The sequence below is a fragment of the Oryx dammah genome, unplaced genomic scaffold, assembly GCF_014754425.2.
Source record: "Oryx dammah isolate SB20612 unplaced genomic scaffold, SCBI_Odam_1.1 HiC_scaffold_13, whole genome shotgun sequence".
NCBI classification, from domain to species: domain Eukaryota; kingdom Metazoa; phylum Chordata; class Mammalia; order Artiodactyla; family Bovidae; genus Oryx; species Oryx dammah.
This window is the reverse complement of record NW_024070197.1, coordinates 12605580-12632660: the sequence shown is the minus strand read 5'-3', so window position 1 is coordinate 12632660 and position 27081 is coordinate 12605580. Positions and strand designations below refer to the sequence as shown.

Below are 27081 nucleotides of genomic sequence, written 5' to 3'. Positions count from 1 at the left end.
GTAGACCAGTTCTGCACTGCTCCTGATTTTCTGACTTTTAGGAGTCTTGGATCTTGGAGGTAGATCCCTTTGGTCAAGGTTTTTGTTTTGTTTTTTTTTTTAAGGCTTAAGGGATCTTAGTTCCTTGATCAGAGATCAAACCTTGGCCCTCAGCAGTGAGCCTCAGAGCCCTAACCACTGGACCACCAGGGAAGTCCCTGACCAAGTATTTCTTTCCTTTGCCTTCAGCCATCCAAGCATCACCCAAGCTTGTTGTGAACACACGAATCCTTCACAACAGCTTGACGCTGTACCAAATCTTAAAAGATCTCAATGCCCTAACGTGGGAGATATTTATTTTCATGCACGTGGGCATTCCGGGTGGCAGACAGCTGTTCTCCATGAAGTGACTCTCAGAAGCCAGGACCCTGCCCTCTGGTGGCTCTGCCATCCCTGGGTCCTCAGGAGACCCTGTGTCCAGCAGGCAGGCCGAGGAGGAGAGCGGAGAAAAGGCAAGCCTGCCTCTTAAGTCGTTGCCATGACGGGAACAAGACGCACACTTCCATCCACTCCCTTGTAGGCGCCAGTTCCCAGCAAAAGCCCCACACTACAGAGGATCTGGGAATGCTGGGGGACAGGGAGCCATCTTGGCCACACCCAGCTCCTCTGGTATCCTCTTTTTTTTTTTTTAATGTTTTTTTTAGTCTCTGAAAGCTCTAGTTTTGCCAGGCACATGGCCAGAATCTAAGATAAAATTGGGAAACAGTTTGACCACTGCTGCATACCATTACAGGGAGCAGCTTCCTCCGAGGGCCTGGTGGGAGGGCGGGGGGCGGTGCTTAGTCCTACCCCTGACTTCTGTCTACAGGTTGGTTCCGCCTCCCCAGCACCCCGCTCCTGGGGCCAGTTTGTTCACAGCCTAGACTCTGCCCAAGCCAAGTGGGCTGAGGAAGCAGAAGGGAAGGGAAGCATGCTGCCTGCAGCAGCACATCTACGGAAACACCTGTCTACAATGTCAGGAGGACCATGGCTCTCTCCGCGGTGGCTCCTCTTGAGAAGGCTCTCCCCCTGCTGTTGGAAAACAGCTCAGCACTGGGGATTATGCTACCAGTTCAGCCTTGCCAGGACTGCCAGTGCTTCAGTCCCGGCAGCTCCTTTTAAGTCACAGGCTGATTCTCTCTGCCCCATGTCCACTCTGAAGCAATTTATTGGCCAGGGATGTTGGGGTGCTGCACCCAACCTTGGAGCTACAGCATGAGGGCAGTACCCGCACTAGGCTGCCTGGCCTGGAGGTGGGTGTCTTCACAGAGCTCCTGGCTTCCTCTGGGACTGCCCTCTTGGCTGTCAGGGCCCTGCCCCCCCAGCCACTGAACTGGGCCAGGCACACCATAGCCTTAGCTTGTGGCTCTTTGACCCATGAGAAGTGGGAAGCTGCCAAGATGGCTCCCTGTCCCCTAGCATTCACAGATCCTCTGCTTCTCAGCTTCCCTGCTCTCATCAAGGAAGACCATTCGGGGGCTTTCACATTTTCATTTATTGCGCTTGAACCCCGATTGCCTCATGGGTCCTTCTGCCCAGCTCTCGGACACACATGCTGCCCAGAGGAGTGGTGCCCCCAGCCTAGGTCTCTGTCCCTGAGATGGAAAGGAAGCTGGTGAGCCGTGATGCGGAGGCTAGCCCTAGGAGGGGCCCCACTTTGGCTCGATGTGCCCCATCTCTGTGCCTCAACTTCCCTGTCCTCAAGAGGCTCATCCGGTGGGCCTGGAGTGACCCGTAAGGCAGGCACCCCCGCCCCCCCAGACAGTTAGTTATCCAGGAGAGGCGGTGCCACCAGCTCCTCCAGACTGCAGTGCCAGCAAAGCCTAATTAACCCATTATGCCAGGGGAGGAGCCACCCCGAGAGTGGAGCAGCCTGCTGAGGTCACTGGGGACACCACCCTCGGAAATGCCAGCTCCTGCCCTGCCCACGGAGGGGCAAGCTCAGGTGGGGGGACAGGGACCTGGATCCCCTGAGGCCTGGGCGCGCTCCACTGAGTCAAGGAGCACATCCGTCTGGCCCTCATTGCCCCTGCCTCCGCAGCCATGCCTGCCGCCCCCGCAGCCCCTCCCGCCTCCGGGATGTCAGCGAGCAGGCTGCCAGTTGAGCCTGCCCGACTCCCTGGGAATGCAGTAGACTTGGCAGGACAAGGCAGGCCTGGTGCCCAGTCCTCAGTGAGCTGGGGAGGCCAGGGCCATCTCTGCTTCTCAGCTTCCCTGCTCTCATCAAGGAAGACCATTCAGGGGCTTTCACATTTTCATTTATTGCACTTGAACCCCGATTGCCTCATGAGTCCTTCTGCCCAGCTCTCGGACACACACGCTGTCCCATTCCTGGTGGCCATGGCTTAGGGCTCTCCCTGGCTCACAGATTCATCTGGTAAATATGGGCACCACAGGCCCCATTCTGGACACTGGCCCCCGGGTCTTGAGCCCAGCCAGGCCCCCTACACTCTCATCTGGGCAGATGCAAGTGTTGTGCCCAGAAGTCTTACATTCTGGGCTGGATTGCCCCTGAGTCAAAGGCGCTCAAGCCACGGGTCTGGGCTTGCCCCCCTGCGCCCAGTCCCGGGGTTGGTGGGCTTCGCTGGCATGCACAGGGGCGTGCCCTGCAGGGTGGCTTGCTTGGGCCGCCCTAGGGGCGTGGTTGGCTCCGTTGGCGGCGTGGGGGGTGTCGCGGGCAGGGGACTTGGGCGGGCTGGGTGGCTTGAGCGCGCTGACAGCCCGGATGAGGCCCATGCGGCGGCGGATGGAGTGGTCCAGGTTGACGGTGCAGCGCAGGAGGCTCTGAGCCTCGGCCACGGTGAAAGGGAAGTCGGCGCCCAGGAAGCGCTCGAAAAGCTCAGGGTCGCCGTCCAGGTCAAGCACGTTCTGCAGCGGCTTGGTCATGGTGTGCAGCTCGCGGCTATGGTCGCTGAACACGTCCCAGAGGCGCGCGCGGGCCTCGGGCGCGCCCCCGGCCTGCTGCCGGTCCTCCAGGCACTGCAGGGCCCAGCTGAGGCGGCACGGCCACTGGTTGGCGAGCACGACCCAAGCCACGGCCTGGCGCGGCGAGGGTCCCCCGAAGTCCCCCTGTTGCTGCTGCAGCAGGCGCACAGTGATGGGCACGGTGTTGACGATGCGCCGCATGGACACCACGTTGTCGGGCACGTATTCGTAGAGGCAGTCGCGCTCGTCATGCAGGCAGAAGAGCGCTTCGCGGATGCGACGCGCCGCCTCGGCGTCGATGCGGCCCTGCTCTCGCTCGCCCCACCCCTGCGTCTGCACCTCCAGGAGCTGCGTGCCCTCGCCGCCCCTGGCCCCGGCCCCGCCCGGCGGCCGCAGCTTGCGCGTTATCTCGCGATAGAGCAGGTCGTCGCGGCTCTGCACAGCGTCCTGGAGGAACTGCAGCTTGGTGCGGCGGCCCATGATGGGCACCGAGAAGGGCAGCGTGACGGTGCGGTTGAGGAAGAGGTAGCCGTTGTCGGCCGTGCCCTTCATGGAGCCGGCGCTCTCGAGGCACGCGGCCAGGATGCTGGGGTCCACCACCAGGATGAAGATGAAGGGCGCGTGGCTGTCGGACAGCAGCGTGTTGATGGCGTTGAGCACGCCCACCACGCGCTCGGGGTAGCACGTGTCCAGCCCGGTGACCTCGAGCACGACGCGCAGCCGGCGCCGCTGGTAGATCTCCAGGAAGCACAGGAAGTCGGTGAGCAGCTCCACCTCCTTCTTCACTTCGCACATGAAGCCCAGCTGGCTGCCGAACTTCTCGCGCGACACCAGCCGCTCAATCTTCTTCCGCTGGCTCACAAACAGGTGCTTGCCCACCGAGTACACGGCCATGAGCAGCCCGGAGCCCGACAGCGTGGTGGCCGCGCCGCCGAACACCCGGAGCAGGCTGCTGTTGGTGGCGCGGTGGCTCAGCGAGCGGGCACCCACCGACAGGTAGAGCAGCCCCACGCCCAGGCTGAGCACAGCCAGCAGCGCCAGCAGCGCCAGGCACACGCGGTGCCGGCACTGCCACTCGCGCTGGTGGAAGCCCAGCGTCGTGGCCGCCTTCGTGCCCAGCACCGAGTACACGCTAAAGGGCAGGGCGCCGTATTGGTGGCGGATGCCCTCGCACAGCGTGGTCACCAGGCCGGCCCATAGCTTGTCGGTGCCTGCGTACTGCCAGGCGCTGAAGCGGATGAAGAGGAACTTGACGTTCTTGCGCCGCAGGTGCACCTCGGTGATGATGGGCTGCAGGAACACCAGGTACCACAGCAGCTTCGGGAAGGCCCAGCCCCGCACGGGCCGCGGCCGCCACTGCACGCGCTCCAGCTCCTCGGCCTCGCGTTGGGCTGCCTCTTGCTGCATCAGCGCTGCGGGGACCGAGGGCGCCGGGGCGGGGGGAGGGGGGGCGATGTGAACCGGCTCAGACCAGCACGGGGGCCTGGATGTTAGGGAGCCCGGGGCCATCCCCAAGCACTGGGCAGGTGCACAAGGGTGGAAGGAGAGGCCTGGAGCCAGGCTTGAACAGGGGAGGGTCCGAGGTGGGGAGATGGGATGGGGGGGGTCAGAAATAGAGCCCCCGGAGGAGAGAGGATGGGTTGGGGCAGCCAGGTGCTGAGGAAGGGAAATGCAGGGCCTCAAGGATACCCCGGGGCTCCCATTTTCCTGGCTTACTGCCCCTCCTCCAGCTCTCAGCTCAGCTGTCACCTCTTCCAGGAAGCTTTCCCTGAGACCCAAGCTGGCTCAGGTGGCCCTGAGCTCCTCCACTGCAGCCCTGCCCATACTGGGTCCTCCCTGTGTGGGGACAGGTCTGTCTCTTGCGCTGGTCTGTGAGCCCAGGAAGGGCAGGGCCCCAGTTGTTTTGGCCACCCCGCATCCCTTGGGTGCTGGCAGGATGTCTAGAGGACTGGATCGTGAGAGGCTGGGGGCAGGACCTTCCTGCCAGGAGGGTGAGTGAGTGAACCAGAAGCTTTGTTTGCTTTTGCCTTTTGGCCAGATCTTTTCTCCTCCCAGGACCCTATTTTTTGCTCTGTGACAACAACAAGATGTGGGCTCGTTTAGCTCCCCAGGGCCGGGCACACAGGGGTGAGTCACCTCCGGTTTCTCTGGCGGTGACTGGGGCTGGGGGCTGAGCTGCAGCAGGGTTTGAACCTGCTCATGTTTTCAGTTAACACTGCTGTCAGGGGTCTTGTGGGTGCCCGGCCCTGGGCCCGGGCTGGGGAGAAGAGATGGGCCTAAGGAGCACAGAGCCCAGGAGGGACTCAGCAAGAGCCTGCAGCCTTGGCGAGGAACCTGGGCTTCCTCCGGAGGGTGCTGGGAAGCCATGGGAGACTTCTCAGCAGGGGAAGGACAGGGCTAGATGAGTATTTTATTTTTTGTTGTTATTTGCTTAACTGTTGGACTGCAGCTCGTGGCATATGAGGTCTTAGTTCCCTGACCAGGGATCGAACATGCACCCCCTGTAGTGGCAGCATGCAGTCTTAACCACTGGACCACTGTATTTTAGAAAGGTTCCGTGCAGTGGATTTGGTGGAGGAGTGGGGCAAAGGCATGGGGAGGGACCTGGTTAATGCTGACTTACAGGCCTCTGGCCTGAAGTCGACTGACCTCAGGGGCAAGCAGGTCTTGGGGAAGCCTGGGGCGGGGCAGGGACCCAAGGTTCCATTTCCCTTAATCCCTCTCCCTCGAATACCTGCAAGTCCTCACCTGTGATCTTGTCCAGCATCATGTGCAGGCGACAGCCAAAGGGGGCATAGAAACCCACGGTCACAGGGACGGGCACGTGGCAGAGAGTCTTGGCCAGGCAGCTGCAGTAGACGTCATCCTCTGTCAAGATGTCTGGGGGTGCCGGGGGTTGGGAGGGGAAACCCGAGTCAGTGAGGCTGGCCAGGCACCACCCTCCTCCCCTCTGCCCTCCGCAGTGCTTGCCCTCTCCCTGCACCGCTGGCAACCCCTCCCCATCTCCCAGCTGCGACTCAGGCCAAAGCCCCCAGCAGAGGTTTCTGTGGCCGCAGGCAGCCCCCTCCTCCGGGACCAGATGTGCCCGTCTGGGTCGGAGGGCACCAAAGGGTCTGGTGGAGGCCAGGCCCTCTGTCAATGTCGTGGTCTGGGGTGGCCCTTCAGGGCGCAGCTGTCCTGTCTGAGTCCCGGCACAGGGGCTCAATGTTGCTACAGCCCACTCTCCAGAGTGGGCCTGCTCTCCCCCTTTGGGCCCCCACTGAACGCCAGTACTTGGACCCAGAGTTGGAGCGCCAGGAGGGTACAGCAGGGTTGCAGTGGGGGGGCACTGGCCAATCTCACGGTGCTCGGTGGGGATGACACGCCCGCTTTCATAGAGGCCTCTGGGCTGCGTTATTCATCCCTCGCCCAGGGCCAGCGCTGGGCCTGGGGGCACAGCTGGGAGGGCAGGGGGCAGACTAGGGCCAGAGTGAGCTAAGGCGGCAGCCAGGGAGGACCTGAGCCTGCTCTGTCTGGTCACTGGCTGACCTCACCTCACTGAGCCTCTACTTGCCAGTGTGTGAAATGGGCATCATGGCCACGAGGCTGCGCTCTAGTTTTTCTCTGTAGATGAGGTTGTGCCCGACCTGGAGATGAGCTCAGCCGCACTCTATTTTCAAAACAGCCCTCGAAACCAGTGTGAGTGCCCACCTCTGCTGCCACCTCCCTGGTCAGGTTGCCAGCCCCTCTCGCCTGGACTCCAGGAGTCAACTCTCATGTCATGCCCCAGAGTCAGCCCTGGGCCCTCACGGCTCCTGCCTCTCCATGAGAAGGCTGACCCCTCACTGCGGCCACGAGGTCCGCACAGTCTGGCTGCCCTTGGCCCTCTCGGCCCTACCTGGCCTTCCTCCTCACCTCCCCCGATCCAGCCACAAGCACCTCCTTGTTGGCCCATGAACCGGCCACCTCAGGCCCAGTGGATTCGCCACTGACTCAAGAGAACTGCCCCATGTTGCTCAAAGGTCGACTTACTGGGGTCTCACCTGATGACCCTGCTTAATTTGCAGACCCCATCTCCCCTCCCTGCCTTATCCTCACCCCAACATGGTTATCACCTGGTGACGCTGTTTTGAACTTTCCTGTTGTTTCCTCTAAACCCGCCTCCCCCAACTGCCTACAGAATGCGAGCTCCATAAGGGCAGCAATCTGTCCGCCCTGCTCCCTGGGGCACTCCCAGAACAGAGCCTGGCACTCCTGTAGGTGTCCATACCTAGTCACAGAATGAATGAATGAGTGAGAGGCTGGGTGTCACTTGTCAATGTCAATCACAACACTGACAGAGGGCCAGTCCCCTCCCATGGTTGCATTGCTCTCCCAATCTCCCAGGCCGCTCCACACCTTTGGCTGTAGCCGCACACTTGACCCATCTCCCCCACCCCCGAGCTGGCCAGCAAGCTGGTGCTCATCACCCACTGCCCCAGGTCAGGAGGGCTGGGGGAGACGAAGCAGAGCAAGGGTGTCAGCAGAGGGAGAGAGCTGGGGCCAGGGCCCTGGCCTGGCCCGGGACCCTCGGCTCCTGACAGGTGAAGCAGTGGTGGCTGCCCCGAGGCCCAGGGTCGGGGACAAGCGCCCTCCAGACAGAGCCCAGATGGAGGGGTGAGGAGGGCAGGCCCCAGGCCCAGGCGGGAAGCAAGGTGGCAGGGACAGCCTGGGAAGGGGAGGCTGGGCGAGCACCGGAGCTGTAGGAGGTGAAGCAGCCACAGGCTGCAGGGGCGGGCAGGGGCCGGGCGTCCGTGGGCCTGCTGGGCTCCAGGAGGGTGCCGGCTGCGGAGGGCAGGGCTGGGCCGCCGGTGGCAGGGATGCTGGCCGCAGTGAGTGAGGTGGGGGGCGGCTGGGGGGCGCTGGCCGGCTGCGCGGGGGCAGCGGTGGTTGCAGGTGGCCGCTTCTGGGCCCCGTGAACAGAGCAGAGACACTGCTGCGGGGGCTGGGGAGGCGGGGGCTGGGGCTGCCGCCTCCGCTGCTGCTGCTGCTGCTGGGTGGGGGGCTGGGGGCCCCGGCGACAGCCACCGCGCCCCCCCTGGTGGCCATGGTAGGCCAGCTGCCGGCATGCCTGGGGGGTCGGCCGACAGGGCTTGTGGGCGCCAGGTGCTGCTGGGTCATGGCACCCCTGATGACAGCGTCCTGGAAGGAAGGAAGTGGGGGTGACTGGGCCTGGGTCCCCGAGCCCTGAGGGCACTGGCAGGAACCAGGTCGGGTCTTCAGGTGGAGGGGGCTCAGGAGAAATCAGAAAGATGAGCAGGGGGTGAGGGCAGAGGGGCAGCCTCGCCCTGCACTCTCCCACGGCTGGGGTGGGAAGGAGGGGAGGAAGTGTGGAGGCCTGGGCTTCAGCCAGGTCAGAGACTAGAGTGGCGATGCTGTCCTGGAGTCCCTGCTCCCCCAAATTCCCCAGTCCTCGGGCTGTCCCCCAGTGCAGGCACTGAGAATACTCCACTGGGAGCTGGCCCGGTTGGCCCAGAGGCCAGAGTGACGGGAGGTGACTGCGGAGAGGGGACAGGGTGGGGACTAGGAAAGGGGGGCTGGGCCTCACACCTGGCTCAGATGAGGCCCTCGGGAAGGGGGCTGCCCTGGGAGGCCCCAAGGAGGCTGAATCAGCCCTGGTGGGCGATAACCACCCCCTCCCGACCCCAAGCAGGAGCACCTGTGGTCACCATGAGAGGCTGGACCCCTACTTCCTTCATACACTCATTGTCGGAGGGGGCTTGCCCTCTGACCCCTCCCTCCAACCACATGGCTCCCCCCAAGTGGGGGGCAGTCCCCCCAGGCCTGGTGACTCGGGGAGGAAATTCTTCCCATGCTGGGGGAGGAGAGGCAGGTCAGGTGGGCCTCCCAGGGCCCCCCACGGCGCCCTGTGCAGACGCCTCTATGGTGAGTGCTGGTGGTTTTTCTCTCTTGGGGCCTGACAGTCTTCTTCTGCTTGGCCATCCCCCTCAGCCACCCCTCCTTGCTGCCAGGACCCCCCAAAACTAAACCCCTACCTTTTTGGTGCCCCAACTCCGGGTCCAAGAAGTAGCGCTCGGTGGCAGTCCGGGGGGGCAGGGCACCCTTGGCAAAGTGGACGGTGCAGTGCTGGTGCATGGTGGCCGGGGGCCTGCTCAGGGAGGGGGCGGGAGGGGCCCGGCTCAGTGCCCAGCAGCCTTGGGTGCCAGCAGCCAGAGCCTACCCCCGGGGCGGCTCCCTGAGACCTGCCCTGGATGAGCCCCCTTCCTGAGGCTGGGGGTGGAGGTGCTCCTCCAAGGAACACTGGGAGGTCTGGATGGGGTGGGGGGTGGACGGCGAGGCCCCAGGTTGGGCGGTGTTAAGGGGGTGATCTGGGGTGTTTGGGAGGTTTCCAAGAGGCCAGGACAATGGGGGTACTGAGCTGAGGTGGGCTGGGAGCTGGTGTGTGGTTGAGTAAAACCAGGGGGAACTAGGTATTGGGGGTTTGTGCTGTGGGACGTGGGGGCTGGCGCCCTTTGAAACCAGCGCAATCAGTGATGAGAGGTGGGAGCAGTGAGCCACCCAGCCAGCGACTGGAGTTTCAGGGCTGGGGCGTTCGGGATGTAATGAGGGGTTGGAGAGAGGGGCACTCTCGGGGGGGAGAAAATGAAATCGGCGTGGTCCGATTTGGGAGAGGCTGAGAGAGCAAACTAGGGATGATGCGGGGTAGTGGGGGACACCGGGTTTAAAATGTGAGGCACCCATTTTAAGGACGGGAAGGATGCTGTTTAGAGGCAGCAGGGGCGGGGGGCACCAAGGCGCGGCGGAAACGGGGTAGTGAGGGTTGGGGACCAGGCGCGTGGCCCCGCCCACCCCACCCCACAGCCCCCGGCCTGAGGTCTCCCGTACCTGAAGGCAGCCTCGCAGCCCCAGCTCCCCGCCCGGCTCTGCGCCAGCCCCTCAGTCCGTCCGACAGCGTCAGCGCGGGCCCGACTACGGAGCCTGGGATCCGGGAGCCCAGCCGCCCGACCGGTTTGCCCGCCCCGTCCCCGCCCCGTCCCCAGCAAGCCCTCCCAGTCCCCGTCTGCTGCGCTCCACTTTCCAGGACTGGGGGTGCCCGAGGTAAGCCACAGAGACGGCAGGCCTCGGTGCCGCCCAGGGAGGGCCCCGCCACGGTCTGCAGGTCTGGGCACCTCGGCTGCGGGCGGGCAGGAAGGAAGCGGGGAGTCCAGGCCCAGGGAAGGAGCGATCCCAGCTTCGGGTGCCAGCTCCTGCCAGGCCAGGTGACTTCCCCTCTCTGAGCCTGGCTTCCTCACTGCTGAGTAGACTGGCATCTGGGGCGGCCTCTCGCAGCCGTCGGGAGTCTGCCGAGCCCAGTGCCTGGCACTCGGCAACAGGCTCCAACCAACCCACTTACCGGCTGCTCCAGATGCTTCACATAAAGTGAGGACACGCGAACGAGCCACACTCGGTGGACATGCTTTTCCCTTTTGGGGCCCAACACATGGTTTGTGAGATCCGAGGTCCTCAGCCAGGACCCGGCCCGGCCGTGAGAGCACAGGGTCCTAAACCGCTGGACCACCAGGGAACTCCCCACGCCCTTCTCTACAGTAACGCCCTCTCCCTGGACCATGCCGCCGCGGGGCGAGGGTGAGGCCTGCCCTACAGATGAGCAAACAGGACCAACAGAGTCCCCTGGCCCAGGTCTTAGGGAGGCCGAGCCGGGCTTTGCAGGCAGCGTTTTGTGCCCTGTAGTGAAGGCACCTTGCAGATATTCTTGGGGGGTGGGGGTGAGGAGGAGGCATCTTAGATACCTTGGAGGGGGGCCTCTCCGCTCTCCAGGGTCCTGTCTCCCTGTGGCTGCTGTTGGTCTCCCTGTGGCTGCTGCTGGGGTGATGGCCCCAGCAGAGGTTTCCCCCAGGAGGTGGGGGAGGCAATCCCCGAGCAGCGCCTGGGACGAGAGAGGACACCTACGGGCCCTTCGAGGCACGCAGTGACCAGACGCCACCCCCTGCAGCCCAGCTATGTCTCCTTCCCTTTTCGCCAGGCCTCCCAGCAGCTTCTTCCTCCCCATCCTCCTCCAGCTCAGGACTCTACCCCCCGCCCTCCCGTCCTGAGCAAGGAGGCCAGGCTGGCGTGTCTGTCAGGGGTGGGAGGGTCTCTGGCGGCTCCTTCTGGACTGCCGCTGGGCCTTTCCCCCGCTCCCCCACCCCCGCCCGCCGCCTGCAGAGTTTAGCTGAGTGACCGAGATTCATCTAGGACTCATCCTGGACAGTGCCAGCCCCTAGCCAGGGCCCCACAGGGAAGCTCGAGTGGGCACCGCTGCAGGGGATTTGGTGGGCAGCGGAGGCTGCAGGCTGCTGGAGTAGGAGCTTGGGGAGGGGGCCAGGCAGGAAAGGCCTGTGCTAAGGCTCAGAGGCAACCCAGGGACTGCGGGGCTCGGCTGTGTGTGCTGGGGAAGGGGCTGCCTGCGGTGTCTGCACCAGACACTATGGAGGCAGAGGAGCCCCAGCCCCTGGGGGGGTCTTAGGCAAGGGGACCCCTCCTCCTCCCATTCGGGTCGATCCCAGCCTCAGGTTACAGCTCTGAGGCCGGGGTACTTACCCACCTCAGGCAGCGAGTGGCAGAGTCCAAATGGGTGATGCCCCCAGATGCTATGAATGTAAACACGGGAGGTGGTGGCAGGGGGTGGGGTATGGGCACGGAGGCTGAACTGCCCAGAGACTAGTCAGCGGGGCCATTGTTCTGGGTATGACTCGCATCCTCCAGGCATGTGAAGCTTGTATTCGATAGAGTGTGTGTGTGTGTGTGTGTGTTAGGGGAGCGGAGGGTGTTTGGCCCACCCACTCACCCATCCTTGTTCCTGGTGGCCCCCCAGGCCAGCCCACACCTGGCAGCAACTCCAGGGGCCGCTGGCCCCGCTCCCAGGGAGAGGTCCGTTTTTTGGGCCCCGCTGAGCAGAGAGCAGCCCCAGACTTGTCCATGCTGGCAAGGCCACCCGTGCTGGGGGCCACCCTCCCCTGCCAGGTATGCGGGGCGGGAGGCGGCCAGCCACAGGGCTGAGGCTGGGGAGGAGGGGACTCAGCAGGGAGTACCTCGGCAGGGTACTTTCACACTGGGCCCGTGACACACACAGTCGCTTTGCCCCTGCGCCCAGCACTCTAGAGCGCCCCCCCGCCTTCCACTCTGAGTCTGGTTCCACTTATAGAACCTTTATTGAGCGCCTGCCCTGTGGAGGGACACGTGTGATGCGGACCCCCTCCACACCGGCCCCGAATGCCGCGGGGACCACCTGGCCCCCAGGACACCCCACCTCCCTCTGACACCCATCTGTGGGGCATCTGTGACACCCTGCAGTGCGGGGACCCGGGTCTCCCCAGCACCAGCCCCCAGCACAGGCAGCAGCGGGGTTCTCTGGGCCGGGGTGCCGTGAAGCTCGCCTGGGAGTGGGACCTGGGGCTCCTCAAGGTTTCTGGATCACCACCTGGAACTTACCTGGAAGAGAAGGGCTGGCCTGAGCTCGAGGCTGGGGCCGGAGGGGAGAGGTGGCACCCCAGCTGCTCCGAGCCGTTCACCCAGGCCCAGTGCCCTCAGCCTGGGTGGCCCTGGTTGGACATCATAGATGGTGGTGCCCTAGCCCCACCCCCGGCCTGTGCCCCAGGGCTGTGTGGGTGGCTGGGGGCACGAAGGGCAGGCAGCAGGTCAGGCACGTAGGTTGTGGGGGAGGAGCCTGGCCCAGTTTCAGTGGCACATGTGGCTCAGATCCTCCCAGCTCGGGCCCCAGTCCCCCATGATGTGTGGCCCTGGGGACCGGCAGAAGGGAAGACGCCCGAGGGAAGGGTGCGTGGAGGGCTGGTTGCAGGCAGCCCCCAGGGAAGGGTGGGGCCTCGGCTTGTCCGATGGCGGGCACTGTGGGCCAGCGGGGCCCCGGGGTCAGGAGGACACCCCCTCACACTGGCTGCCTTTGGAGCCCCTCAGCCCAGCACCGCCCCCCCACTGCACCCAGGTGACTCCTATTGTGTCCACCTGGGTTCTTGCGCTGGGAAGAGTGCTGGAAAACACTAGCCCAGATCCTTGTCGTCGGCTCTCCCCGCCAGGCTGGCACGCCCAGGGAGGCAGTCTAGGAGGACATCGGGGGCAGGGCCGTGGATGGGCCGCACCTGCTGCGTGGCCTGGGCCTGTAACTTCAGCTCTCTGGGCCATAGATTCCCATCTGCAGTGGGGCTGGGTGGCCCGGCTCCACCTCTGCGGCCCCTGGGAGCAGGGGGGCCCCCCTGGCACACTTGAGGGATGGGAAACCCCCCCACCCCAACTCACAGGCGGGCAGGGCTGCCACGGAGGCGGTGACCAGGCTCTTGACTCCCAGGGTGCTGAGGGTGCCACGCAGGAGGCCGCAGGTGAAGGCCAGGAACTAGGGGCGGGGGACACGGGTCACCGTGGGCAGAGCAGGGGGAGGCCAACACCCCGGGGCCACGCGGGCTTGAGGGTTCACAGCGGGGTGGAGTGGGTCCGCCTCCCTCTCCCAGGGTCCTGGGCTTGGGAAGAGGCCTCTGCCCCAGGCTGGAATCACGCCCGGTACCTTGGGCGCTTCCTCCAGGTATTGCAGACCCGAGGCCATCCGGACGAGGAGGGGGAAGCTGTTGTCCTGCAGGACGTAGGTCCCCTGGGGATAGAGGAGGGTCCCAGGGAGCCGATGTGGCACCTGTACCTTCCTGGTGGGGGCAGGGAGGGGAGGCAAGGGCCCAGCGCCGCCACCCTGAGGTCCGGAAGGACCCTTCCCTCAAAACGGCTGTGGTCAGTCTTAGCCGTCCTTCTGGGCTGTACGAGGACCCGTGGACCCTCCGACCAGGGCCTGGTGTCCTCCCCTCCACGCCCCTGCTGCACAATTTCCAGGGTGCCTGAAAGATACAGCCCAGGCCACTGGGCCACCAGCCGGGCCCAGCGTGGGCGCCTAATGGGAACGAGGCTCGGGTGCAGACAAGCCGCGTCAGGCCGAGGCACGGCCGCCAGCCTCGAGGGGCCTGTCCTGGGGGGGGCTTGTGGGGAGGCCCCAAGGGGGGCTGGGCCTGCTGTGACTGCCCTAAGTTCCCAGGGCTCCGGCCTCTGCCCGCTGTCTGCCTGGGGGGCACACACCTGGTGGTTGGTGCGGAGGCTGTCCATCTGCTTGTGGAACACGGCCACCCACAGGTCTTTGCAAAGGAACTTGAGGATGTCCAGCTCTTCCCTGAAGGCTAGCGTCTCGCGGGGCAGCCTGCAAGGGGAAGTGGCAGACACCATGGGGGCCGGGCTGGGGGAGCCCCGGGGTGAGGAACAGGGAGGAGACCGGCTCAGGATCCTATGTAGAGCGAGGCACCCTCCCCACCCGTTTGCCCAGGAAGGGAGCCCACTGCGAGTCCTGCCCGCCTCTCACCTCTCGCCCAGGGCCTGGCCCACACGGAAGCCCATGCCCTCCAGGACCAACAGGCTGGTCTTCTGTCCCTAGAAGGCCAGGGAAGGGAGGCTCAGGGGCCCTCGGCCACCTCCAGCCAGGAGCCAGCCGGTGTAGCAGCTGAGGGGGGCTTGTGCATCCCTGCTGGTGCGGGGAGACAAGACCCAGGATAGAGGGCTTCCTGAGTGGCAGGCTGGCTCCGCAGACTACACCAGCCCTCAGGCTCTGCTCGCCCTCACTCCAGGAAACATGGGGGTCCTGCCCAGGCTCAGCCTCGCCCGTTGTCTTTCCTTGCAACTCCCATCACTTCCTGAGTGTACTTTCAGCGTCCGTCCTTAAACACCCTGTGGGATAGCACTCTCGTCACCCCAGAAACTCAAGGTGACTTGCCCTGGGGCTCATATGGTGAGCAAGGGGGCTGCAGTGAAGGGGCCACAGGGGTGGGCCCCCAGATGGGCCAGCAGGCGGCTGAAACGTCAACTGTGATTATGAGGCCTTAAATATGAGCCGAGACTCCTGGGAGTGACCCGCAGGGGCTCAGGGGAGGCAGGGGTGGCCAAGTGGCCTTCCGGGGGGCCAGGCCAGGGTCCCACGGTGGGGGTGCTGAGGCGTGGGAAGCGAGCGGCAGGAAGCTGCACTTGGTGTCTGTCCACTTGTCCTGGAGCGTGGCTGGAGGAGAGCCGGCCTGTGTATGTTGCCGATCTGTGTGACCCAGAGAGAGCTGAGCAGCAGAAACGCCAAGACGGCGTTAGGGGGGCCAGGCACACACTGGGGGCATGTGAGAACATGCTGAATGAGCAAAGTGAGGAATTGGGACCTGGGCCTACGCTCTGCCAGCTGCCTTGTGTAGACCCCCTTGTTTAACAGCCCCATAAGGTAGGTTGTGTTTCACATCTGGAGACCGGGGCACAGAGGGGTTAGGTCAGACCTCCCAGAGGCACCTTCGGCCCTGAGCAGGTCCGGCTCCTGCATGTAGGTGGCTGATGGGCAGGTGATCAGGGCAACACTCGCAGCTGTCCGTGCCCCAGGGAAGTGGCAAGGGCTGACGTCGGCTGAGGGGAGGTGCCAGGAGTGGGTGGGGAGCCGGAGCAGAGGTGCCCCGCGTGACGGCCCCCTCCTCTGCTGGGCCACGTGACACCCACACCCTAGCCCGCCATTCCGCCTTCCTCCTGTGGGAACCGGGCCTGGGGAAGGACACAGCTTCCTGCCCATGACGCCGGCGTGTGTTCTCTGGTGTCCTCCAGCACGGCAGGGCTGGCCTCGGGGGGGTAGGCTGACTTGATGACTAAGGTGTTCGAGGTCTGAGCTCAGGTGTGAGGGCAGCAAGGGGAACACGTGCCTGGTGGCTGGGTCCAGGGTCCGGATCCTTACCAGCTGTGGGCCTGGGGCAGTGGCCAGCTGTCCTGTGCCTCAGTGTCCTCCCGTGTAAAATGAGGACCTTCCCAGGGCCCTCATGAGGATTAAAGGAGTGGATAAGTGCGAGCCAAGCACCCCGAGTCGGGCTGGGGAAGTGGTACTGTCGTCATTTGCAGCCTCTGTACCTGTCAGCCTGCTGATAAGCTGGGGATGGCAAAAGGAAAGGAAAAGCCCACAAAGGAGGGGCTCTGTTCTATGGGCGGACGAATCTCAGCACCTGGTTCCCTGCCTGGCCCTCGACAGGCCTCTGCTGCTCTTGCATCACCTCCCTGCTCAGGGGAACTCCTGGAGGGGGCCGGACGGGGCTCCACTTTGACCCAGCACACCTGTGTTCCCAGGACTCCCCCATTCATCCTGCGGTCACTTCCTAGCTCCCATCCAGAGCTCGCACACCGTGCCTAGTGGGGATGACAAGCTGCTGACAGGGTTAAGGTGGGGGCCCAATCTCCCAGGGGTGGGTGACCGGCAGCTCGCAGCACAGCAGCTGTTGCTGTTGGCCCCACGGTCCCAGCCCTCTAAAGAGGCCAGGTAAATACCTGCTGCAGTGCAGAGACTGGGGGTGGGAGGGAGAGGGGACATAAGGCCAGCAGGGCGGAGGAGAGGCGGTGGGGAGGGGCGGGGGAGGAAGTGTGACAGGGGGTGGGTTTTGGGGGAGGGGAGGGCGGCAGGGCTGGCACACCCCAGGCCCTGCAAAAGCTCCTCCACACTAGGGGGTCATCACTGCTAGTGATGGGCGGGGGGCCTCTCCCATCCTGTCCTGAGCCTCTGGAGCCCGGCCCAGAGCCAGTGCGTTTCTGGGCTCCCCGCATCCGGTTTACACGAGAGCTCACGGAGAGGAACTGAGGTGATGGGAGAAGCAGGGCAGGGGGACCCCCTCAGGGAAGGCTTATTTAGTGTGGGCACCAAGGGCACCCACGAGCACCACGGGCGCTCTGAGGAAGGGACGAGCTGACAAGGGAGCATGCGTGAAAATGACTGTGGTGGACAAAACGAATCTCTCTGCAAGGGAGCCGAAAAAGAGAGAACTCTAAAAAGTCGCTAAAACCTCACAGATTGTTAAGGGCAAAAAAAAAAAGAAAAGAAAAGAAAAGCTGACACATGGAGAGAGACCCAGAAAGTTTACGATTCCTCTGAGCACCACAGATGGAACAACAACGGGAGAAGACACGCTGAAAGAGGAAAACGTGCTCAGCTGTGCTCGGCTAAAGGCAGATTCAGGCGTCCAGGCTGAAAAGGGCCACAGAGCTCCGAGCAGGAGGAACACGAGACCGGGAAACCACACTGCCTCCCCCGTGCCGTCCTGGACTGCTGGGTGGGGGGGCTGCGTGCCGGGCCCCTCAGTTATTTGTGAGGTTCCAGGGTAGGGCAGCCCAGGTCCTGCCTTAAGCACAGGGAGAAGGGATGACTTCTGGCTTCCCCAGCGTCAATGGCCCCAGAAGATGCAAAGGAAGTATGGTGAGGGGACTTCCCTGGTGGTCCAGTGGCTAAGACTCTGAGCTCCCAGTGAGAGGGACCCGGGTTCGATCCCTGATCAGGGAACTAGATCCCACATGCCACAACTAAGGATCTCGTGTGCAGCAACTGAAAGACCGAAGATCCGGCGTGCTACAACTAAGACTCGGTGTGGCCAAAGAAATAATCTTTTTTTTTTTCTTTAAAAAGAGGAAGTATGGAGAGTGACCGGGTGAGAGCACACCTCCCAACCTGTCGCTAGTCTTCTCCCCCATCATCCACCCAGGAAGTCTCCAGGACAACTGCAGATCCCACCTTCTCCGCTGACACTCGGGAGAGCTCGCCCAGTCCCCCGTCTGTCTGCCCCTTCCTTCCCCGCCCAGTCTCCGTCCCATCTCACCCACGTGGCCAGGGAGGACCTCCGAAGAAGTAAATCTGAGCCCAGCGACCTCAGTTTAAACCTTCTACAGCCCCCACCACCCTCAGGACAGAGCCCCAGTTGGCTCACAGAGGCCCCACTGCGGCTCTGCGGCCTCAGAGGCACCACGCCCCGATGCCATGCACTTTTCCAGGAAGCAGGTGGTTTCCCAGGCTCCGGCCTGAGGACAAGGACTGTATCTGATGGCTGCTCCACCCCCCGCCCAGGCCCTCCTGAGAGAAGGTGCTGGCTGAGCGCCCACTGGGCTTCGATGGTCAAGGGCCCGGCCCTCACGGCTGTTCCTGGGCCTCCAGAGGACAGCTCATTCCCACGCAGGCTTCATTCCTTTGCCCACAGGTTCCCCTTATCGTCAAAACTCCTGAGATGGACAAACCACAGCCGCCTCCTTTTCCTCCTCCTCCTCTGCCTCTTCCTCCCGGAACTTTTCCTGCTCAGATAACAAAGGCCCTTAGACCTTCCTGTTCCTCCAGCCAGCCTTCCACTCAAGCCGTAACCCTCCAGGAGAATCCATTCAACAGCTACAAATAACCAGGCAGGACGTGCAGGTCAAAAAGCCCTAAACAATGCCTGTGGCGCCTGGCGCCGGGGACAGAGATGAACCAGCCACCACTGCTTTCCTCAAGGGGCTCTGGGGCTGGTGGGGCTGCTGCCACAGACAAGCTCTGACCCAGACGCCCGAGTCCTGATTTTGCCTCTGATCCCGGAAAAGCTCTTCCTGTCTGGTGCCTCAGTCCCTCTCCTGTAAAATGGGATAATAACGTCAACCCTGGAGCGCTGTTCTGAGAACTAAATCAGATAAAGCACTGTGCTGGAGCCACGAGAAGTATCCAAGAGGCAGACAGGACACTTGCTGGACCAAAAAGAAGGAGCAGAGAGGGGAGGGGCCGGGTGGGGCAAAAGAGAAAAGACTGTGGGAAAACCAGGCAGCTGCCCACGATGTGCCGCTGAGGAACAGGGTTTGCCAGCTTGAAGGAATGTGAGGAGATGGCAGTCCTCACTCTGGCTGCACACGGGAACCACCCAGGAGCTCTGAGGCCCAATGTCCAGGCCACCTCCCAGCCCAGCTCTGCCGGAATCCCTGGTGCAGGGACCCCAGCATTGGGGCCACGGAGGCAGCCAGGCAGAGAGCCATTGCCAAAGGTCATGGGCACACTCACGCTCTGAAAACCCTATGCTGAGCAAAGCTGAGTAACCGCGTGTCCCCCACACTTGCTTGGCCACATCAAAATCCTCCCAAGAGTGTCAGGGAAGATGCTGAAACAGGTGAGAGTTTATAGCACAGGTTTTGGGAGTGGGAGGCCCAGTTACATTCCTGACTCTGCCACTTGACAGCAAAGCCTCCATCCATCAAAGCCTCTGTTCCTCGCCTACAAAGTGGGGAGGATCATGCTGACCTCCGTGGGTTGTTAGGTGGATCAAATGGAATCAGGAAGGTGAGGCCCCTGCGGGCACCTGGTGGGCGTTACTATTGGCCACAATATAAGTGAACCCAGTCCCCACCCTCACCCTCCACGGCACAGGGGCTGCGCTCACTTCTTCAACAGATCCACACTGGGATTTCCCTGGTGGTCCAGTGGTAAAGAATCCGCCTGTCAGTGTAGGGGACACGGGTTCAATCCCTGGTCCTGGGAGGTTTCACACACCGTGGGGCAGCTAAGCCCGTGCACCACATCTACTGAGCCCGTGTGCCACAAACACTGGGGCCTGCACACTCCAGCGCCCATGCTCCACCAGAGAAGCCACACCAGTGAGAGGCACCGCAACCAGAGTAGCCCCTGCTCACCGCAACTGGAGAAAGCCCAAGTGCACCAACAAAGACACAGCACAGCCAAAACCAAACAAACAATAAATTTAAAAATATATACATCTATTCTGAGGACCTGGTCCCTGCCCACAGCGCAAAGCATGGAGCCTGGCAGAGGAGATGGCAGTAACTAAAGGATCATAATTCAGGTTCATATGGTGGCGTTGGGGGGGAACGTGCAAACGGAACAGAGATACCCCCACTTCCACTCAGGGCTTCCCTGAGGAAGGGACATTCGAACTGAAGGATTAATAGACGTCGACGTAGTATCGACGTGGCAGGTAAAATAAGCTGGAAGATGAAGAAGGGGGCGGGTATGGAGTAGAGGGGAGGGAAGCCACACTGCAACAGGGAGGGGACAGATGGGAACTGTATTTAGACAGTGGAACAGGCTGGGCCTGGCTGATGGCTGAAGGTGGTTATTGCAGACCCTTGGGTTCCTTGTTTGAATGCCAGGATGGATGGGGTGCTGGGACACTGAAACCCTCTCCCTGACACAGGCCAGTGCACATTCCTCTCCCAAGTGTTATCGTTCTCATAGCATTTCCCCAAGGTACAATATAGATGCATTTATCTGATTTGTCTGTTTCCCCCACTACAACGTAAGCTCCACAAGGCAAGGGTTTTGCATGGTTTGCTGAGTAATCTCCAGCCCCTACAGCAAGGCCTGGCACCTTGCATGTTTTAATAGTTAAGAGTTTGTTGAATCTATGTTGGGATGCTAACAAGCAACAGCCTTGTTAGGGCTCCTGGATTGGGAAGGAAACATACATCAATAAAAATGTCTTGCATATTGATGATGATGATAGAATAATAATGAAAGAAGTGGGCATAGCACCCACTTATTAAGCATCTGCTTTCTCCCTCACCCTTTCTTCTTAGTACCAGATTTTAAAACAGAGCTCCATGTTTTGAGGGCTGATTATGTGTTAGACGGGCACAGAGGTGGCTGGTGCTCAGAGGTTAAAGCGTCTGCCTCCAATGCAGGAGACCCGGGTTCGATCCCTGGGTCGGGAAGATCCCCTGGAGAAGGAAATGGTGACCCACTCCAGTATTCTTGCCTGGAGAACCCCATGGACGGAGAAGCCTGGTAGGCTACAGTCCACGGGTTGCAGAGTCGGACACGACTAAGCAACTTCACTTTCACTTATGTGTTAGACATGGCACTAAGTGCTTTAAAGTCTTAAGCATTTTTCCTAAGGACCAACTTTCAAAATTCCAAGCACGGTCTAAGGCCTCCTCTTGCCTGGAATGTTCTTCCTCCCTACTTATCCCCAGGGCTTGCTGCTGCTTTTCCTCAGAAAGGCCTCCCTCCACCATCCACCACTCCATCCCTTTTCTTTCCCTGATTCTACTCAAGTTTTCTTTATAGGACTTCTCACTAGCAGGTGGCACATTTATTGCTATTTTTATTGTTCGCGTGGGTGTCCCGCTCAGTTGTGTTCAACTCTGTGACCCCAGTCCGATAAGCTCCTCTGTCCGTGATATTTTCCCTGCAAGAATACTGGAGGGGGTTGCCATTTCCTCCTCCAGGGGATCTTCCCGATCCAGGGATCTAACCCACGTCTCCTACAGTGGCAGGTGGATTCTTTACCACTGAGTCACCTGGGAAGCCCATTGTTGGTGGAAATTCCCTACTAAAAGGTTAAGCTTTGTGAGGACAAGGAAACAAGTGCCTGGGGAACAGTAAGTGCTCAGTTTGTTGAATGAATGTCTCACCGAGTCTTAGGTGCTGTTATGATCCCATTTTACAAGGGGGTACACTGAGGCACGCAGATCGAATCACTGGCTTTCACACCCAGGGTGAGTGGCGCAGGCGGGATTTAACCCGGGCAGTAAGTCCTCAATATATATCAAGCAATCGTAATTACTACCCTCTTACTCTGTGTCAGGTTTTGAGCTAGGAGCTTGTCCCCGAGCTGTCTCGCACAGTTCTAGGAGTAACCCGCGAGGCCGGCCCTGTCCGGACTCGGCTTTGCAAAGGCGGAAGCCCGCAGTGGAGGTCTCCCCGCCATCAGGGGCTGGGCGGGTATTCGGCCCGGGCAGCTGCCGCGCCCTCCGCGCCTCCCGGGGGCCTCGACTGGCTTTCCAGCCGTGGCCCGTGGCTCCTCCCTACCAGGACCCGGCGCTCACCCCGGGGCCGGGGTCTGGATCTTGAGCCCACAGCTCCGCTACCATCTCGGTGTGCAGAAACTCGAACAGTACCGGGTCCGCCATGAGCGGGTCTCAGTCGCCTAACAACCGCTCAGCGTCTCGTGTTCTCATTGGCCCAGTTGGGCAAGCCCCGCCTCCTGCTTCTTAAGTGCGGCCCACCCACTCCTGCTTCCATTGGTGTTTCAGGCTAGCCCCGCCTTCCTTTCCTGGGCTCTCGTGGTGCGCGCGTGAACCCGGGAGTCTAGGGGGAGGGCCTGCTTTGTCTGTAACGGCCGCACGTGACAAGCACCTCTGCCCTTCCTGCTGTTTCTTCACCGTTTCCGGGTCTGCGAGCGTTTCCATTGGTCGAGTCGCTGGTTACACGTGACAGCTCTTCTTTTAGACTCTCTATTTGTCCACTCTTCTCGCAGCACAACCCGGAAGCGCCAGCCCAACCGCTTTCCTATTGGCCGTGCCCTTATTCACGTGGCTCTTTACAGAAGCCCCAACATCTGGTCCGGAGGGCTTACTTCCTGGTTGGTAGCTGGGCGGCCCAGGTGATAGGCCGCCAACACCCGCCCAACTTTCTCCGCTATTGGTTGGGGCTGCCGCGCTCCTCGGTAAAGACGCCGCACTTCGGATAGGTAGAGGATCCCGCAGGCTCGGAGCTCTGGTGACCCGGTACGGTCTTCGGTGATAACGCTCGCCTCCCCCTGCCCCTTCTGCATCCTCCCCCGAGTCCATTTGGACTGTTACCCTTTCTGTGATGGGAGTCCCTGATTCCCGAGCGGCTCAGAAACCCGTGTGCTTCCGAATCCGTCACAGGCTAAGAGATCAGCGTGGAGGGTGTGGCCTCTGCTAGGAAGCTAAATCGGGAAGAGTTTAGGATTCCGGGACCTCGTGTCTCAGAGTCTTGATCGAGCTGGTGGTCCTCAGTTTTCCCATCAGTACACTGAAGAGGCAGAATCCAGTAGTTCCTACCATCATTAGTTTGCAGAAACTGAACCGCAGGCAGGCAGTGACCCCAAATTGTTAAGATAGTGGAGGAGGTGAGAATCCAGAAACTGCGGCTTTTAACCACGGCACGGCGCCCTCCTCTCATATCATCCTTTCCCGCGTCTTCTCCCTAGCTCGCGCCATGGAGTCTCAGAGTCGTCGGCGGAGGCCGCTGCGGAGGCCTGAGACTTTGGTGCAGGGGGAAGCGGCCGAGTCGGACTCGGATCTCTCTGCGTCCTCGTCGGAGGAGGAGGAGCTGTACCTGGGCCCCTCGGGCCCAACGCGCGGCCGCCCCACGGGACTGCGAGTGGCTGGGGAGGCTGCAGAGACCGACTCGGACCCGGAGCCGGAGCCAAAGGCCGCGCCGCGCGACCTGCCTCCGCTCGTGGTGCAGCGGGAGACGGCCGGGGAGGCCTGGGCGGAGGAGGAGGCCCCGGCGCCCGCCCCTGCGCGCTCGCTGCTGCAGCTCCGGTTGGCTGAGAGCCAGGCGCGGCTGGACCACGACGTAGCGGCCGCGGTGAGCGGCGTGTACCGTCGCGCGGGCCGTGATGTGGCCGCCCTGGCCGGTAGGCTGGCGGCTGCCCAGGCAGCGGGATTAGCCGCAGCCCACAGCGTGCGTCTGGCGAGGGGGGACCTCTGCGCGCTGGCGGAGCGTCTGGACATCGTGGCCAGCTGCCGCCTGCTGCCTGACATCCGCGGTGTGCCCGGGACCGAGCCTGAACAAGACCCGGGGCCGAGAGCCTAGCCGTGACCCACTGTCTCCACTGACTGTGCCCTGGGGGTAGGCCTTGCGGCCTCTTGACCTGGCTCTCTGCTCTGTTTAGCCACCCACCCATCTTGCTGTCACCCTCAGGGATAACCTCGCCCCTGGATAATGATGTGTGTGTGTGTGTCCCCCTGCTGGACCGTAGCTCTGGTTCCTACCCCCCTGGGCTTGGCCTTTGCTTCCTGGTTCAGAGCTTGTGTCTAAAACTTGACTCCAGCTCCTGGGTACCTATCTGCCCTTGGATCTGTCTCCCTCTTAACAGCTCACGGAGCCTCATCTTTCCTTGCTCTCTGCCTTCCTCAGTTTGATTTCTGTTCACAGGGGCTGGACCTGCTTCTTTCTCCCCACGGGAGCGCCAGAATCGCGCTGAAAGTCAGTTCCCTGATATCTTCCTTTACTCCCTTGGCTCTGTCTCCTTCTTGCCCCACTTCTGGAATTTTGTCCCTCTAACCGGGACCCTTTTTCTGCTCCCCAGGCTTGGCCTTGATTCCATCTCCGCCTTATGGTCCTTGCTCTGCCACTTCTTGGCTCCTTCTCCTTGGGCTTAGCCGTACCCTCTTGGCTTGATCTTGTTCCCTGGGTCCAGCTCCACCCTTAGTTTTGGTTCTGCTTCTTTCTGCTTCTCCCATTCTGTTTAAACTACCTGCTTACTTCTGGGCTCCAGGGATCCCCTATGATTTTCTTCATCAGGTCCAAGATGAGATATCCTCCTGACCCAAGGAGGTCCCCCTTCCAGCTGTCCAGGCCCAAGGTGGCATCTCCTCCAGGCCCAAATTGGTGTATCCTTCCCACCCCCCAGGCCAAGATTATGCCTTCTGCCCAAGCTCCAGGTATGAGCTCCAGGCCTCGGCCTGACTCACCAGGCTGAGAGTGCCCCCAGCAGGCACTGAGGGCCCAGTACAGACTTGCCCTGGAACTTTATGTGCAATAGGACACCACTTCGCAGATAAGTGTACTTTGTTAACTATGTTCCTTGGATGCTGTAGATGCTAAACTGCTTGGATTTCTGGGTTAGCTCCTTCTGTCTCCTCCTCCTCCTCACTGCTCCCTCTTCTCCCAGCCCCAGCCCCTCAGTCCCATTCACATGCATTCCCCTCCCCCACTCTCTTATCCCAGCCTGAGCTGAGATCTGAGCTCCCAGGATGAAGAAGTGCTAAGGAAGAGCACTGTATGGCAAACTCATTAAAACTCAAGACATTCACTGATATGATCAGTTCCTCTTATCTCCCCATCTAAGCTGGGGCGGGCGGGTCAGTTGGCGATTCTACTGCCAGTGTGAGTCCCAAGAAAGGGATCCTTCCCACCTGGCCGACTGAAAGTGGACCTGTGGCTAGGAGATTGGGGCCCCAAGTTTTTTCCCCCTGGTTCTGTACTTCCTTGTGTTTTGTTCATTCACCACACATTTACTGAGCTCCTGTTCTGCGCCTGTCCTGAGCCAAGCCCTGGGGATGCCCCACCCAGGCTGGGCCCTCTCAGAGCCGACAATCCACTGGGGAAGACAGACATGAAAATATTGTATAAGTGGATAGTCTTAATAATTGTAATTTATACTTTGACTGTAATTTTTCTGGCATTGTGGTTAGTGCCCTAAAGAAATGCAGGAGTTTTGTGAGAGTGTAACTGAAATCTGTCAGACTTTGTTTGGAGGATGGTCAGATGGCTTCTGTGAGGAAGTGATGAGTGAGTTTGAGGTGTAAAAAAAAACCCTGAAGGTGTAAAAAGGTGAAACATGGCGAGGGGTGGAAAACTGTTGTGCTCAGCATATGCAAAGGCCCTGAGTCAGAAGAGGGCATAGCCTATTTAACAACAGAAGAGGGTGATACCTTCTAGTCTCTACTGGAATGGGGAGACCAGGGGAGATGGGGGTGGTGAGGACTGTGCTAGCAGGGGCCAGACAAAGCTGGAGTTTTAAACCAAGTAAAAATCCTTGGTCTTTATTGAAAAGCCAACGAGTAGAGAAAGATGCCATCTGGTAAATGTGTTTTGTGAAGGAGCCTCAGACTGGTGCTTCTGCAGTGTGGTTGCCTCTGAAAAAGACCCAGAAATACTGGTTTCGAAACCAAACGTCCTTTTAAATGTACAGCTGAGCTCAGAGCATGGGAAATCTGTACCCAAATTGCAGAGGTAGCTTCAAACCGCAGTTGTCCTGACAGTATTTGCCAATACCAGATACTCAAAGCCTTGGGTTTTTTTTTTTTTTTATTGAAGTACAGTTGATTTGCAGCATTGTGATCATTTCTGCTGTACAGCGAAGTGGTTCAGTTATTTTTGTTGTTCAGACGCTCAGTCATGTGACCCCATGGACTGCGTGCAGCACGCCGGGCTTCCCTGCCTTTCACTGTTTCCCGGAGTTTGCTCAAACTCATGTCCATTGAGTGTATATACGTTCTTTTTTATGTTCGTTTCCATTATGGTTTATCATAGGATATTGAATATAGTTTCCTGTGCTATACAGCAGGACCTTGTTGTTTATTCTATATATAATAGTTTGCATCTGCTGACCCCAGACTCCCAATCCTTCGCTCCCCGACCCTCTTGGCAACTACAAGTCTGTTCTCCATGTCTTTGCGTCTACTCTGTTTTGTAAGTAAGTTCACTTGTGTCCTGTTTGAGATTCCACATGTAAGTGATATCATATAGTATTTATTTTTCTATGTGACTTAACTTCACTTAGTACGATCATTTTTAGGTCCAGCCAGTTTGCTGCAAATGGCATGTCGTTCTTTGTTATGGCTGAGTGATACTCTGTTGTAGACATGTCGCATCTTCTTCACCCACCCCCCGTCAGTGGGCAGTTAGGCTGTCTTCACGTCTTGGCTGCTGTAAGTACTGCTCCTATGAACATTGGGGTGCACGTGTCTTTTTGAATTATAGTTTTGTCTGGATATATGCCCAGGAGTGGGATTGCAGGATCATATAAAACCTTGGATTTTAACAGCTGCTGGACCTTGGGCCAGGCAAGGCGTGGTGCCATTGAGGCACACTTAGGAAACTTGTCCATTTTGGCTTGGGCTGTGCGTAAAGGGACTGTTTCCTCAGGGAATTCATAACCACAGGCCTTTCTTCAGGCCTGATTAGGGTTGGGGTTTGCCCTTGTAGAGCAGCCCAGGAAACCAGAAATGAACTGATCGAAGGCCGCAGCCAGGGGATACGCCCTCAACTGGCCTCGTGCGGAGTTACAGCAGACTAACACAGACCAAACAAACCCACAGCTGAAAGATGCCAGGCGCACCGATGGCAAAGTGATGAACTAGTGCGGGCTGCTGGCTCCTTTCCACAACTTCAGCCTTGGAGAAGCTGGAAGAAAGAACAAAGTCAGGATCTGAGGAATAGAAAACTGTTGCGAAGTCTTCAGGGACAAAGAATTCTGGTTCTGGCCTAATATACTGGTACTTATTTCTTTGTAATAAATGACCAAAAACGTAGTGGCCGGAAACAACTATTTTATTAAGCCCCAGATTCTGTGGGTCAGGAATTCCACCAAGGCTCAACTGGAAAATTCTTTGGTTCCTTGGAGGTCACTCAAGGTGTTCAGCTGGCAAGTGGGTTGGCACAGAGGATCCCACACAATTTCACTCAGGTGCCTGGACTACGCTTACTCAGAGATTAGGCTTGCTGACTGAAGTGTCTATCAGTGGCCTCCTCATATGGCTCAAGCTTCCTCCTAACATGGCAGTCCCTAAGTAATCAGATTCCTTACATGGCAGCTCAGCTCCAAATATATTTCAATTTTTTTACTTAAAACTTTT

At 60.3% G+C, this 27081-nt stretch overlaps 3 protein-coding genes across 4 annotated transcripts; 1 reads left to right on the top strand and 2 right to left on the bottom strand.

Moving 5' to 3' along the window:
* Nucleotides 1-2260: 2260 nt before the first annotated feature.
* NKPD1 (NTPase KAP family P-loop domain containing 1) lies at nucleotides 2261-9875 on the bottom strand. Of its 2 annotated transcripts, XM_040252545.1 has the most exons (5): nucleotides 9808-9875; nucleotides 8958-9070; nucleotides 7657-8103; nucleotides 5692-5823; nucleotides 2261-4355 (listed from the first exon to the last, which is right to left on the bottom strand). In XM_040252545.1, the coding sequence occupies exons 2-5, from the start codon at nucleotides 9055-9057 to the stop codon at nucleotides 2545-2547; spliced, it is 2490 nt and encodes an 829-aa protein (XP_040108479.1). In that variant the 5' UTR covers nucleotides 9058-9070; nucleotides 9808-9875; the 3' UTR covers nucleotides 2261-2544. The 2 variants fall into 2 exon arrangements, with proteins under 2 accessions (XP_040108479.1, XP_040108478.1); XM_040252544.1 differs by lacking the exon at nucleotides 7657-8103.
* Nucleotides 9876-12091: 2216 nt separating this feature from the next.
* Nucleotides 12092-22106, bottom strand: TRAPPC6A (trafficking protein particle complex subunit 6A). Its single transcript, XM_040252621.1, has 6 exons — nucleotides 21571-22106; nucleotides 14309-14376; nucleotides 14032-14149; nucleotides 13478-13561; nucleotides 13216-13309; nucleotides 12092-12393 (listed from the first exon to the last, which is right to left on the bottom strand). Exons 1-6 carry the CDS (start codon nucleotides 21652-21654, stop codon nucleotides 12362-12364), a joined length of 480 nt encoding a protein of 159 aa, XP_040108555.1. The 5' UTR covers nucleotides 21655-22106; the 3' UTR covers nucleotides 12092-12361.
* Nucleotides 22102-26757, top strand: BLOC1S3 (biogenesis of lysosomal organelles complex 1 subunit 3). The gene is made up of 2 exons (XM_040252610.1): nucleotides 22102-22251; nucleotides 22701-26757. Exon 2 carries the CDS (start codon nucleotides 22709-22711, stop codon nucleotides 23309-23311), a length of 603 nt encoding a protein of 200 aa, XP_040108544.1. The 5' UTR covers nucleotides 22102-22251; nucleotides 22701-22708; the 3' UTR covers nucleotides 23312-26757.
* Nucleotides 26758-27081: the final 324 nt, after the last annotated feature.